The 14,479-nt window shown below is 40.8% G+C and overlaps 1 protein-coding gene across 1 annotated transcript in view; it reads left to right on the plus strand.

Annotated features, from left to right (window-relative positions):
* Window positions 1-11,887, plus strand: part of sptlc2a (serine palmitoyltransferase, long chain base subunit 2a) — a 135,641-nt gene extending 123,754 nt beyond the window's left edge. Inside the window, exon 12 of the mRNA XM_038773825.1 lies at window positions 5,010-11,887. Coding sequence (XP_038629753.1) covers window positions 5,010-5,126 — 117 coding nt within the window. The 3' untranslated portion in view covers window positions 5,127-11,887. The remainder of the gene's footprint in view (window positions 1-5,009) is intronic.
* Window positions 11,888-14,479: the final 2,592 nt, after the last annotated feature.

Genomic DNA, 14,479 nt, shown 5'->3' on the forward strand with positions numbered 1-14,479 from the left:
ACCTAGGTGAGGATAAAATTATGAATTTACACTCTCTTGCCTGTTCTCGATGAGGTTCATCACTGAAATGGCCACCTCATTGCAAAATGTTCATTAAAATATTGAACCACTGGCATTGAAACAATGCACCAGAGTCTTTTGGAACAGCCAGCCACTTAAATTGGGGTTGTAATGGATATTGCATCATTTCTGTGCTTGAACTCATTGTCTTTGACAGATTAACATTGAAATGTCAGAATGCTACTGTAAATTTTTTTGCTGTCACACGTTTGGGAAATAATCTTCTATACCAAACATTAAAAGCAGTAATTATTATTTTTGTTAAATGTCATTAAAGAGCATAATTGGAAATTAACATTGTGCTATAGTTAGCTTTGCCATGTCTCAAACTATACCTTTTAATCGACTATTATAAGTAGCTGTTGAGAATAAGTTTCACAGCGTTTTAATCTCTTGGCTAAATGGGTATGATGAATTTTTTGTAATATTGCAGGCAAGAGTTTTGAGAAGGTTAAATACCTCAATTTGTTCTCTCTAGTAGTTTCCATGCGCTAAATATGGCTTGAAGCCACCCTTCTAATTTAGATCATAAAATCATAATATAAAGTTCCACTGCAGTTTGTGAGAATTTTAGGTTATAAATTTTCTTTTACTATCTCAGGACATCTTGAAGTATCTCAGGACATCTTAACGCATTAAGCAACCGGAATAGTTTTGAAGTATGGTTGCTGTCGTCATGTAGGAAGAATGGCTACCAATTTGTCCACAGCAAGCTCCCACAAGTAGCAATGTGATGATAGCCAGATAATTTGCTTTCTTCTTGAACTTGTACTGGGTGAAGGATAAATGTTGGCCCGGGCACTGGGGAGAGCTCCCCTACTCTTTGGAATAATGGTCAGATATCCTTTACCTGAGATCAGGTGAGGTCTCATCAGAAAGATGGCATATCCAGCCATGCAGCAGTTCTGTACTGTAGTATCAGCATGGGCTTTGTGCTCAAATCTCTGGATGACCACTTGAAGCGACAACCTTCAGATTCAGCTGCGAATGTTGTCCATTGAGCAGAGCAGAATTAATATTGCTATTGCCGTGTTCAGAATAGGGTACCTGTTTATATGCATTCCTGAATTATAAACTTTGCTGTTCACTGAGTTAGAACTACAGAATTACTCTGATGGCAACATAAAGCTTCAAAGATGGATCATCTTACAAAGATTGCTCAGTCATCGACAAGAGTTGGATCCAAGGCCCAGAGCACAAAAGGGCCCAAAGTTGGAGTAAGGGACTGGGGAGAGGCAAGAATCTTTATTGGTGTCACTAGTAAGCTTACATCAACACTGCAATGAAGTTACTGTGAAAAGCACCTAGTCACCACACTCCGGCGCCTGTCTGGCTACACGGAGAATTCAGAATGTCCAATTCACCTAACAGCACGTCTTTCGGGACTTGTGGGAGGAAACCCGAGCACCCGGAGGAAACCCATACACAGACACTGGGAGAATGTGCAGACTCTGCACAGACAGTGACCCAAGCTGGGAATCAAACCTGGGTCCCTGGTGCTGTGAAGCAACAGTGCTAACCACTGTGCTACCATGCCAGTGTGCTGATGTGAAATTACCTTTCTGGAACCAAAATGCAGAGCTACATGAGCTGTACTTTTTAAGTGCTGATGATGGGGTTAAAAAATGAGCATGTTTTTTAGCAGTGACCTTGAAGTACTTATCTAATGAAACACTTATCAGCTTTCTAATTCTGAAATTTTTGGCCAAAGATGAAAGTCAAATATCAAACCATCTAATTCCCTAAGGACCAAGTACCTTAACGACATTGAAAATATATCAGTAGTATTCATACAACTGTGCGCTCCTAAATAATCTTTTTGTAGTTTCTGCAATCATACGGTGCTTTATTTTAAATTAGAAAGCCCCTTATATCCTCAAATTCTCTTTTTTTTTTAAGACTCTTCACATTTTATCTAAACAAAATAACAAAATCAATACCACATGGCCATGGCAATTTAATCGGAAAGAAGTCTCCTGTTACACTGTTTGAATTTGTGGTTTTAAGCATTAGCGGTAGGGTTTCAAAATTCATCTAATGAACTCCATATAATTGTCAAAAGATGTCATGATGCTATGTTCAGTCAGCATGCACATACGGAGAACAGTTCACTCAATCACTTATACACTGGTTTTATTCAAGAAAGTACAGAGTATTGAATACTGGAGTTTGCTTTCCCCCTGGTTATGCTACACCATTCCCCACTGAGGTCATTATCCAGTTACGGACGGGCCTCTCTTATTGAAATATCGCTTCAGATGGGAGGATGGGAACTATTCTGTACATTTCGTTGCAACTCATTTTATTTTCAAGCAAATAGCCCATTATGAGATAATTATGCATCACCAGAGTCTCAGATCTTGGTGCAATTGGAATACTTTGGAATTCTCGCAAGATGCCGATAAAGGGGTAAATTTGGTAAGCCCTAACAGGGACGCGATATAATCAATTCAGACACGAATGATCCCACGCTAAATTCAGGATAGTTTGACTTGGGGACAGGAGATTGAGAAAAAATTCAATTACAAGACGTTGTGCTGTAGCTCTGTTTTATTGATCCAGCAAGACCCCTGTATGACCAGTGAGTGAATAATATAGCATGGTGAAGAGCAATGGTGGTGATGGCCAAAGATAAGTGAGTACAGGTGCCCCATTGACCTGATGACATGAGAAGTTGAGGCTTGTCAAAACTGAACATGGGTTACGTACTGAGTGTTTGGAAAAAGCCCATGTTCTGCCAAAGTATTCAATGTTGGATCAATCCAAAAAGTATATACTACTTTCCAGAAATATGACTATGAAGTGTTTTCACCATCAAATCCTTTGAGGAGCAGGTCACTGATACAAAACATGGATATTTGGAAAGCGGTTATTGGAAAAATCAGTGTGTATTCCAACCTACTGCTAAATATTGCTGCATGTGAAGAAAGTGCTAAAGGAACCGTGTTGAGTTTCTTGGACAGGGTTGGCCCAGTTTCTGGTTTTGAGTAGCTGATGCTGTGGGCCCACTATTCCTCCCAACATGGTATCAAGTCCCACAGCAAATCTGGCAGATCCTTCCATACCCAGCTAATTTCAGAGCAAGATGTGCACATTGGCAGCTCCACAAAACTGCAAATGCTTTAGAAACTGATTAACCACTTGCTTTAGAGTTAAGGTTGAGCATTGTTTTCAACGCGTGGGGTATTATGCAGCCGTTACTAATATTTGTTTGAAATGACTGTCCAACCACCAAATTGCATGGGAGGCATTTATAATGAGTGCAAAGATCTTATAGTTGCCAGCGTTCCCATTTTGGTCTTTTCAACAGTTCTGTAATTTGTGTAAGTGAAGGGGTCTCAGTTTAAATATTTGGTTGCAGATTTAACACCAGAATTATCCACTGCATTTTGTTTGAATCGTTTATGTTTTATGCTGCTGCCTTTTAATATTGTAATATTTAATTTTGTATCACTCTGTGATAATGCATCCGACGACTTCACCTGTTATTTTTGGAATCTAGTGCCAGTTATGTGAACAAATCGAAGGACCAGGTGAACTATGAAATCCATATGAAATCATATTCAAATTTTATTGTTAATTTCTGGTAGTTTAAACTAATGTGAGGTCAAGTTGAGGCTCAAATTCTCCTCTTCCTAGAACATTATCTGCATTATCTCTATTGTTGAGTATTATACCCTTCGAAGCCATTGTCAATTTGCTTTGAAGTTGAACCAAAGGTTCATTAAATGAATACTGTATTCACAGCCTATTAATCTGTTCAAAGCTGCCCCGTGGTCATTTTCCATTAATAATCCTGTGGTGCTCACCCATTAATAATTACATTTTTAAACAAATCCCATTGGAAAATGTAATGGCTTTCGTATTTACTTTGGAATCGGTTTGCAGCACACGACTTGCTGTGCCCACCCACTGTGCCAATCATTGGAATACTAACTTTTTCTTTTGTTCAGCTGCATGATCCAAACACTGAGGGCTTAAATTTAGTGGCGCTTGAGTCACTTGCAACATTTGATGAAGTTTTCTTCAGATTGAAATATCAGGCATTTTCCATTTTTGTTTAGGGAGGGATGTGAGCATTTCATAAATCTAATGAATTGCATTTAGCTGATCCCTTTTGTGCTTACTACTGTGACCCAGTTCAAAGCACATTAAGCAATTCTCTATAAGTTGAGCGCAACTTTTTCAAATAATTTCAGTTCTAGTGTTCCATCATTGCCTTTTGAGTTAATTTGATCTCGCTTTGAAGCAGTCTGCTATTTTTGAGCAGGCTGGGCTTTGAAGTGTCTTTAAATTATCAGTCATTATTTTCCCTCTGCTGTGCTGCTAACCTTGTGATCTGCAAGCTCTCGGGCTCCTGCCAGGCACGCCTCTGCTGTTGTAACATCTTTCCAGCTGCTCGCCGTTACTGTGGTGCTTTTTGACATGCCCAAAAATCAGAGCTCAGAACGTCAACCACCACCTTTTACACTGCAAACAAACCTCACTGTCGATAAATGTAGTAACATCCAAAGCAGGATAGGTTTCCTCTGTGCCCGAACCAATGTTTATCCCTCATCTAATTTCACTTAAAATATTGCTCATCACCATTGTTGTTTATTGGAGCTTGCTGTGTAAATTGGGCATCACATTTACAATATTGAGTGAGCTATGATACAGTAAGTGCTGCAAGCTTTTTGACCATTTTAGTCTCGCAATTAAAGCAAAGGGGGACTGCTTTTTAGAGCATTTTTGGAAGTGGGGGCTCTGGTCTGATATGAATAACCTGGTCAGTAACCATCCCTGTTGCATTTCTTTTTTAAAACTGACAACTGATCAAGAAAATTTGGGTTTGAGCATTTGATTGCACATTTATAATGTTCTACCTCTCTCTTTCTTCCCCCCCTCTCTCTCTTTCTCCCCCCCCCCCCACCCCCCCCCCCCCCCCCCCCCCCACCCTCCTCTCCCAGGTTTTAAAAGTAATAGGAGAAGTTGGTGACCTCCTGCAGTTGAAATACTCTCGACACAAGTTGGACCCTTTAATTGACCATCCGTTTGATGAAACCACCTATGAAGAAGAGGACTGAGCTCTATCCCAGTTGGACAAACGTTTACAAGTCCAAGTCTCCCCTGTCCGTTCAATACCAGTCTGCTTCTTTTGTGCTTCAAATCTTCAGACAAGTTTTTATTTTTAAAACCCAAATTGAACTTGGAGGTGTTGAAAAAGTGCTCATTCACTAAAGCCATTTATGTTGCATTGCCTGGAGCTAGGTTCGTGGGTTTCAACATCACCCTTATTTACTGAACTCAATGTGGATTTGCAGCACTTGATCCAAGTTTCTCCTCTTGAACCCTGTCCGCTATAAGCTATGGCCCAAATCGAGTCAGTATCTTGGCAAGATGGGATCTCTGCACACAACCGTGAAAGCACTCGTGCTGGATCCTTTTTGCGTGGTTTGAATGACTTTCTACTTCCTCCCCACACCCCCATTCTTCCTTCTACCCTTCAAACATGGATGTCAGTGTGTTTGTTTTGAGTACACACTTGTTGCCTACTCTGGTCATAATGATCTTTCCAAATGTGGCCCTATACTTGACACAATCAAAATCTTCAAAAAGGTGAGGTGGGAGGGTGGCGTTTTAAACTTGTTTTGACTAACCTGCAATGAGGGTTTCTGTTTGCGTGCAATTGAAGAGACCAATTAATACTCCTGAGGCTAAAGCTGGTGTTGGCCAGTCCTGAATTACCTGTTAAATCACTTTCCTGAAAATAATACTGATTATGTGTGTAAAGCTACCTTGGGTTGTTTTGCTTTTGCCTAATATCAATGACGGTGCTCTCTGTTTGCAACTTCACAAAAGCTGCATTTTTTTTAAAAGTAGATCCACTTTTATATGCAATTTATCATTCAAAAAAAGTGAAGTTGGATAAAACGGTCAAATATGAAGGTAGTACTAGATAAGTTTTTGTAAATTTTGAATGAACTATTGCAGGAAAATAGTCTCGAGTTTGTTAAAAGTCAAAGCTTTATATTTCAAACAATAGGAACTTTGGATTTTTTGTTTGAATTACGGAGGCAATTTGTATCTGTTTAGAAATTTTGTTTTGGAGATGTTAACATAATTTACCCGCACACTGAATCTCAAGTTACACCCAAAACTGAAATCGTCCAATTAACACCGTCTCCTGAACTGTGAAACCTGTGAGACCCTAAATAATGTAGACGTATTTTTTGCACTTTCATTCCCCTCTGCTCCCGAAGGTGGGCTCACCAGTGACCACTGAGGTGCTAGAGCGCCTTTAACTGAAACAGTAGTGGATTTGCGTGTGTGTTAACATTCCCTTTGTTAATATGTCCAGATATAAAGATTATGCGGTTAAACTTATTTATTGTTGAGTTCCCTGACAAATCAACATATTTCCTCTTCTGTCACAATTTGTTTGAATATTTGTAGTTTGCATCCATTTGTTTCACGTTAGGGGAGGGGAAAGGTGCAATTTCCCCCCTGTATAAGATACTGTCGAGTAAAGATGAGGTGGAAGAGGACAGACCTCCCGTGTTTGCTTTGAAGTTGATCATTGTCCAGGGCTAGAACTGAAAATTTAATCCATGTATGTTTTTAGAGGGGGATTGTGATGAGCTTTCTGAAGTCATACACTGGTATGTTTCTAAGTGTGCTGGTCAACACTGGTTTTGGCCTGTAGGGGATTGTGGTAAAATGAAAATCAGGAAATGTTGGAATAGAGGGCTGAGATGCCCTCCAATACAGCATGCATCCAGACCAGTATCCCTCATTGCACTCTGTATGTTATGTAATTTGTTCTCTGACCCCTCCTGATGAGGTTGCCTTCATGAATCCACTCATTAATTTGTGACAGGCGGGTTCCCAGTAATTTGATAGTTAAATGTGCTGTGTGGGCAGTGTGGCACTGATTCTGTATTGCTGTCCAGTGACCCCCCCCCCCCCCCTTCCTGGAACGTGGATTTTGGGTGAGGACAGGATCAGGATCGTGCAAACCGCTCGCCTCACGCGCTACTGAGGGGCACACTTTTGGGTTGGTGTCTTGGGTGAGGTACCAGAGGGCAACTGTTGCCTGTGAAGCTAAACCCCAACACAATATCAGTCTGTGCCCCCAGAATGCATGAACAAACTAAAGGGGAGCAAAGAAGATAATTGAATCCAAAGAATAGTCAGAAAGTTGGCTGGAGCAGGACTTTAGGAGGGGGTGTGGGGGGTAGAAAAAAGATAAATAATTTTGTACCCTTTCTCCCAAATGTAAGAGTGAATGAGCACTGTTGCTTGTCCTGAAGAGGACAAGGTTTGTCAATTCTCAGAACGCTAGATCCATTGTCATATTCTTTATTTTTGTTCCATAGCATCAATTTGAAGTCATTCCACATTCATTCTTTTTTTCCTAACTCCAGACCAGTTTGAACATATTACAAATGTCACCTATTCAAATTTGAGGTTTGAACTTCTCTGATGAACACGAGTAAATTTTTGTACTAAATTGCACCATCAAGAATGGATTTATTTTTGTTTACTGGGCTCCTTTTCTGCTGAAATTAATTTGAGTGCCAGATCATTGTGGGCAACTGCAGCCCTTAGTTTCTCTAGGGCAATGTTGTTCGGTTGAAATGTAGCTTGAATTCGGTTTCTGTTTCTAGCCGTGTTTGTGGGCTGTCACCGAGGCGTCTTGTGTAATATATTCTAAATGGTGCTTTTTATTTTTGAGTAACCCTGGATCAATCTGTTTACAGTTAAATTAATTGCACGATTATGTTCTCAAACTGTCATTCCAGGTTAGTGTTCTGTCTCTTTCTCCCTTCTCCCTTTTGCTAAGAGGATGTGCAGTTGTAGTTATTGGACTTTTGTCCCTTCTTGCCTTTTGCTCAGTTAATGACCAGACTAATGCCCTAAGCAAAGTACTATTATACTAAGTAACTGTCTGGAGTTATTCTACTCTACAGCAGCCTTATTATATAAATAAATCCTACATGCTCACTCTCTCCATTCTACACACATGGTCCCCAACCACTGATGCACTTTCTCCTTCAGCCTTGCCCGTAGCCTTCTCCATTGCCCCTTGCATACAGGCTTTTGGTTAGCTTCTGTAGGGTGGCGCTGGTTTCTCTTCCCTCCTTCTCTGAGGGAAAAGAAGACTGCTTTTCAGTGAACTTTGCTGCACAGCATAAACTTTCCATTGAGTTGAAATATAATCTCCGGTAGATATTCCTAAAGGAGAAATCTGTTTGCAGTTGTTCATCTGCACCAAAGCTTTTCTGCTTAGTTCTAACTTTTTATAAGTTTGGTGCAATTGATGTTTATTAACTGATCTTTTAAGATTAAACTGTGTATAGATGTCCTTTCTGTTTAAGCACATCACAGTTGAGCGCTCCGCTGAATATCCGTTCACACTAAGGTGCAGTGCAGGCTCGCCAACGTTTCCTATGTGTAAAGTATATTTTTTAAATAAATAGCAATGATTCAACAAACAACTACATATTAAAGCATTTATTTTCCACCCTAAACTTCCCTGATAACATTTGCTTGCAGTCGAAGTCCCATTTAACTCTACTTCCACATTTCTAGCTGTTAAAATATAAATTAAGTATTTGAAAGGGCTAAAGCGTGTGCTGTCTGGGCATACATCTCAGCTGAGCTTCAAACCTGCTGTGCACATACTTTTCAGAAAGTAAATATCTGAGATTAAGGTGGGAGAAGAAAGAATATTTTCTCGGTGGATGCTTTGAGCAGTCGGTTTAAGAAAATGGAGTCTGTGTGGAGTTCAGTTGTCGGTGTCCAGGCGATTCCACAAACGCAATGAACAAATGCAAGCAGCAGAAAGAAATGCCCGCTTATTGCTTTACAGACAGGCGTAGAATGGTCTTGCTGTGGTGCTTGACGGTGCAAGCTAACCCTGGGTAACAGATGGGTGGTTATTGGTAGTGGTGTTTGAATATTGGGGAGGAGTGTTGCAACATTCTCCCGTTATTCTACGTGTCCATGTAATATAAGCAAGCTTTCATCTTATCATAAATCTTTAATCCTTTTGATATATTAACATATTTGTGAACTATATTTTGCAACTTGACAAAATCACATTTGAAAGTTGAATGTGTCGTAAACAATCTTTTCACTACGATATTTTTTGTATTTGTACATCCACGACTAATTTTTTCTTCGAATTTTAAGCTCAAATGCAGTTATTTTTAGCTGTGTGATCAGGATGCTGCCAATTCTAGACAAGTCAGTAGTTGTACTTTTCCAGCTGAAGTCGAGGCAGTTATGAAAGACCATGCAGAGTCCCTTACACAAGCCCCCAACACGTTGAAGCTATGCAGACTTTTTTTATATATACAATAAAACTTTTCATAATGGCTGTTGTTTTTTAAAAAGGTTACTTTCCTTGATGGGAAATGTCATTTTTTTTGATAAGGATTTGGATAAATTGCTGGAAGCCGATTGATGTATGATGTTGCCTGCGTCGACCACACCTCCTATAGGTGCGTGAGCTCTTCTCAGCAAATGAGCACCTTTTGTTTATTTCCTGAAAGTGACGCAGTGCATTTGTTCAGCGCCGTAGAGAGAGGCCGCTCCAAATCTCAGCCGTGCCGTAATGAAGAGGGAGGAGCAAAATGGGTGTGTGTTCACCTCGTGCTGACCAGTTAACGCAGTGGCGAGGTCATACCCACTTTCTCTGCCAACGAATGGTAATGGTCTGAGGCATCCACAGATGGGGAGGAAATGATCAGGAAGTTTCAATGTTTCAAAATTTCACAATGCTGGTTTATCATTGTGACTGTAACTTCGAAAGGAACATAATGCATTTAAACCTGGGTTAGAAACATTGCCTTTTGAAACAGCAACCATAAACTCACTCTCCAGGTTTTGGCAACAAGGGGCCTGTTGTAACCCCTGCAGGGAAATCCCAAGTAGTCCAAGACATCTTTTTTCCGGAGCTTTTCGCTCCCTTTTATAAATTACTGTTAACATCCGTGGTCAATGCAGTGTCTTCGATTATTGAAAGTTTAAAAAAAAAGGATCATTTTGAATTAAAATTTTGTGTCGGAGAATGAGGATTGTACAGGATTGCCTGCTTCAGGTGCAAAGACTTCTCGACTTTTTTTTAAAAAGAAAAAAGAAGTGCGTTTTGCAGGGAAGACGAGGGAAGGCACTGCAAGGTGATGTGCAAGTCAGAAAGGGTTTGTGGAGGGAAAGTGTTGGCTACGTTTTGAAAGAGTAAGCAGTGTGAACTGCAGTGCTAAGTAGCACGTTAAGTTTTACTTGGAACAGGAGGAGGAAGATAAGAACCTGAATACAAGTCTGCTTTGTCGTACTGAAACATCAGATATCAAACTCTCCTCCGTACAGCGAACGCCACAGTTTAGTTATTGTTGGCTTTAGAAGGTTGATGCTAACTTCTGTAGCATCGGGTGTTGATGTTTGGGCAGTGCTGATCGTAATTAGGCAAACCAAGCCAAGTAGTGTTGCAGGCATGTCTGTGTAACTCACCCGATGCTGCATTCCAGTGTCGCTGAAGTAAGGCCAGATGTAGTATTTCCAATGAAGATGTTGGCTTGGCTGCCAACATTGTCCAAATGTCATTAAGATCGTAAGCCTGTGTAGCATTGGAATTCTATTTTTTTGTGGGACTTGATATTCACAGTTCTCCCTTGGTCCCAGACTAGCAACAGGGTTTGTAATTCTGTTTCCTTTTAATGCTGTGGTAGGTGTTGTGTTGATCTGTAGATGCAGTTCTGCATCATTTATGGCTGATCAATTTTTGAACTTACGAGAAATTAAAACCTCCATTTGATAAAGCAGCTTTATATTCTAATGAACATACTGTAAATCAAAAGCAGAGCCACCTTTTTATTCAAATGGGTTAATGCTACACATTTTGTATTTGGCACCCTGATGTCTGTGGCTTCCAGAGCAAAAACTATTTTATGTGACGATTGTCAATCCAACAAAGATCAAGGGAAGTGCTCTTGTGATTTATAATTTTCAGACTACACCATGTGAATACCGGTGTCTCCGCTGTGTGCAGACGCCCAAGCACAATCACGTTCAGGACTCTTAACTTGAGGATAAAATTGTGGCAAAGTTGCTTCCTATGTTTTTAGAAATGTGTTCAAAATCGGGAGATTCTCTTGCCTTGTACCTGAATTCTTCTCAATGATTTAGTTAATGACTGCATAATATTTAGTTAATGACTGCATAATATTTTTGTATTTGTATGCATTTTAACCCAGAATGACTGTCTGTTACATTGATGTTTGTAATAGAGGTCTCCCAATTATGGCTAAAATACAAGAAAATCCGATATTTGTAGAGATTTCTGAAACCCTAGTGAGTGACTACCCATTGTTTGTTGGGGGTAGTGACAGACATGGGTACAAATGAAGTTTGCTTTTGCCCTTTAAAAATACTGTCTGACTTTGCACATTTCAGCAATCAAATGTTTCAATTAAGTTTGCTTCTCCAATATCAGTGATCTAAGTACCAATAGTGGAATACCAATTGCAGTGTATTATAAATGCAATTAATATCACTTACTATTGCTGTTTCTGTACATATCCTGATCTTTTGTACATGAGATGTTATAACTGTACTTTTTTGATGGGACTCCCTAAATGCAGTAATGTTTTATATTGGAATCTAGTTGGCCTTTTAACCCGAATGTGGTTTACATATATCATTGATTTATGAAAGTGTAATTTATTCATGCATTGTGTTCAAAATCTGATGCATGTTGAAAACACTGGAGAATCAATAACTGTTTGGAAAAATGTCAACTGAAATGTATAATGTTCTAAATAAAGTCTTTCAATACATTTTGGATCTGTGTCGTTACGCGAGATTCTGACCATGCTTCCTCTTCGTTTCCATTGTAGCATTTTCCAATCCAGAAAGTTGTTTCTGACATCGGCATTATTGAAGTCACGATAGAATCTGGCAAAAAGGCATTGATTCGCTTTGCAGTAAATAACTTCTGTTTTTCAAATTCTACGTTTACCGTACGTAACAGATTTGCTGCGCTCCATGTAGTTTTTGTACCAGCAATCTGGAGGTATTGGTGGTTTGCATGCTACAAATGACTTGACATTAGCACACCTTATTTTTCATTGTAGTGTGATAACCTGCTCTGTTGTGAAATGAGAGCAGCTGTTCCTCATATTTGCTTAGGCCAGCAGCATTAGCGCATCAGTCCGTCAGCTTGCTATGGGTCTCCCGTGGATTTATTCTCTTTCCCTGCCCCCAACCTCTATTCCCAATAAACATGATTATTTTGCTGCTTGTTTCCTCCCCACCTCGCCTGTCCCCAGCTTTGTCGAGCCACTTGCCGCTCTGATGGAAGGTGATCAAACTGTTTTATTAAAACTGCTGCCAGCGTTGGTGAGTGCTCCTGGCATTATCTCCTTTTTAAAAATAAAAAAAATCTTCCAGCAACGTGACGGTGCCTCCTGTTTTAACTGGCGTGTCAAACCACCTGTAAAAAAGAAGCAGCATCTGAGGATGGTGTGAGCCTTTCTAATGTTCAGGACTTGTCCACATCATGTCAATGAATTAAAAATACACATCACTGGCAAGGCCGGCGATTACTTCCCAGCGCTAACTGTCCTTGAAGATGGCAGGGAGCAGCCAACCGTGCCTAAAGTCACATATTGGCCGGACCGAGTGAGGGCGGTAGATTTTCTTCCCTGATGGATATTAAGTGAACCAGAAGGACTTTTGTGATGGTTAAGTAGTTTCTTAGTCACCATTAGCTTTTTTTAAAATTCCAGATTTACTTAACATGACTGACTGAATTTAAATCCCCCGGGCTGCCTGAGTGGGATTTGAGCTTGTGTCTTCAGATCATCAGTTCAGTAATAAAACTTACTGTATCCCTATAATCTTCCAGCTTTCACACAGGTTCTTGGTGCACGATGCGAACCAAATATTGAACAAGCACGGTTTAGTCAGCCTAATTTCCGTATCTCTGTATCTGAGTATATTGTTGTTGGCACGGTTGAAAGAGGTTTATTAAAGGTGTATTTGTGAATTCCATAAGCACTTAGGAGCCGGAGCAGTGCAAGCGGAGAGAAAGTTCCACCACATTTCTAGAATATTTATCATAGAATCATTGAATAGTTACAGCATAGGAGACTATTTGGCTCATTGTGTCCATGCCAGCACTCTGTAAGAACAAGACGGCTAGTCTCACTCTTTCCCTCCCCACCCACCCACATCCTATCTCCATAGCCCCGCAAGTTCCTTTTTCTCTCTTCAGATAATTATCCAATTCTTTTCTTTCCCCCTTGGAGAAACCAGAACGAGGGGTCGCTGTTTAAAAATAAGGGGTCGCTCATTTAAGACCCGACGAGGAGAAATATTTTGATGGTCGTGTCTTTGGATCGCTCTCCCTGAAAAAGCAGTGGAAACAGAGTCTCAGAATATTTTAACGGCAGAGCTAGATAGATTTTTGTTAGGCTGGGGGGGGGGGGGGGGGGTGAAAGGTTATCGGGGTAGGTACACAAATGTGGAGCTGAGGTTATAATCACAGCTGTGATCTTATTGAATGGTAGAGCAGGCTCAAGGGGCCAAGTGGCCTACTCTTGCTCCTAATTTGTATGTTCACCAGCCCTCTACTGAATCTGCCGCCACCACCACACTTCCATGCAGCACACTCCAGATCCCTGAGCACGCTGCTGTTCTTATGTTGTTGTTTGTTCCTTTGCCAATCGCCTTTAATTTGGTGTCCTCTGATTCCTGACCCTTCTGTCAAAGGCCACAGTTTCACTCTCTTGTCCAAGCCCCCTCCTGTTTTTTTAAAGTATTTTTATTAAGGTTTAGCAGAATTTTTACAGTAGTAACCATAATAACAAAACAAACTAGTGAACATAGTGCAAAAAGAAAATGTACAATAACAATTAAATAGACATGACCCCACGCGACCCAGTCTTCCCACACCATCCCAACAAAGTACTCACACCTCCCCCCCCCCCCACCCCGCCAATGGATTGCTGCTGGCATTTTAATTTTCCCCGAGAAAGTCGACGAACGGCTGCCACCTCCGAGAGAACCCTAGTGTAGACCCTCTTAAGGCAAACTTTATTTTCTCGCGGCTGAGAAACCCAGCCATGTCTGTAACCCAAGTCTCTACACTCTGGGGGGGCTTCGAAACCCTCCACATTAATAAAATCCGTCTCCGGGCTACTAGGGAGGCAAAGGCCAAGACGTCGGCCTCTTTCGCCCACCTGAACTCCCGGCTCTTCTGACACTCCAAAGATCGCTATCTCTGGACTCTCAACCACCCGTGTGTTAAGCACCTTGGACATTGCCCTCGTGAACCCTTGCCAGAACACTAAGCTCCGAGCATGCCCAAAACATGTTGACATGGTTTGCAGGGCAGCCCTTGCACTTCATGCAACCGTCTTCTACCCCAAAA

The sequence above is a fragment of the Scyliorhinus canicula genome, chromosome 2 (genome assembly GCF_902713615.1).
Source record: "Scyliorhinus canicula chromosome 2, sScyCan1.1, whole genome shotgun sequence".
In the NCBI taxonomy this organism is placed as follows: Eukaryota; Metazoa; Chordata; class Chondrichthyes; order Carcharhiniformes; family Scyliorhinidae; genus Scyliorhinus; species Scyliorhinus canicula.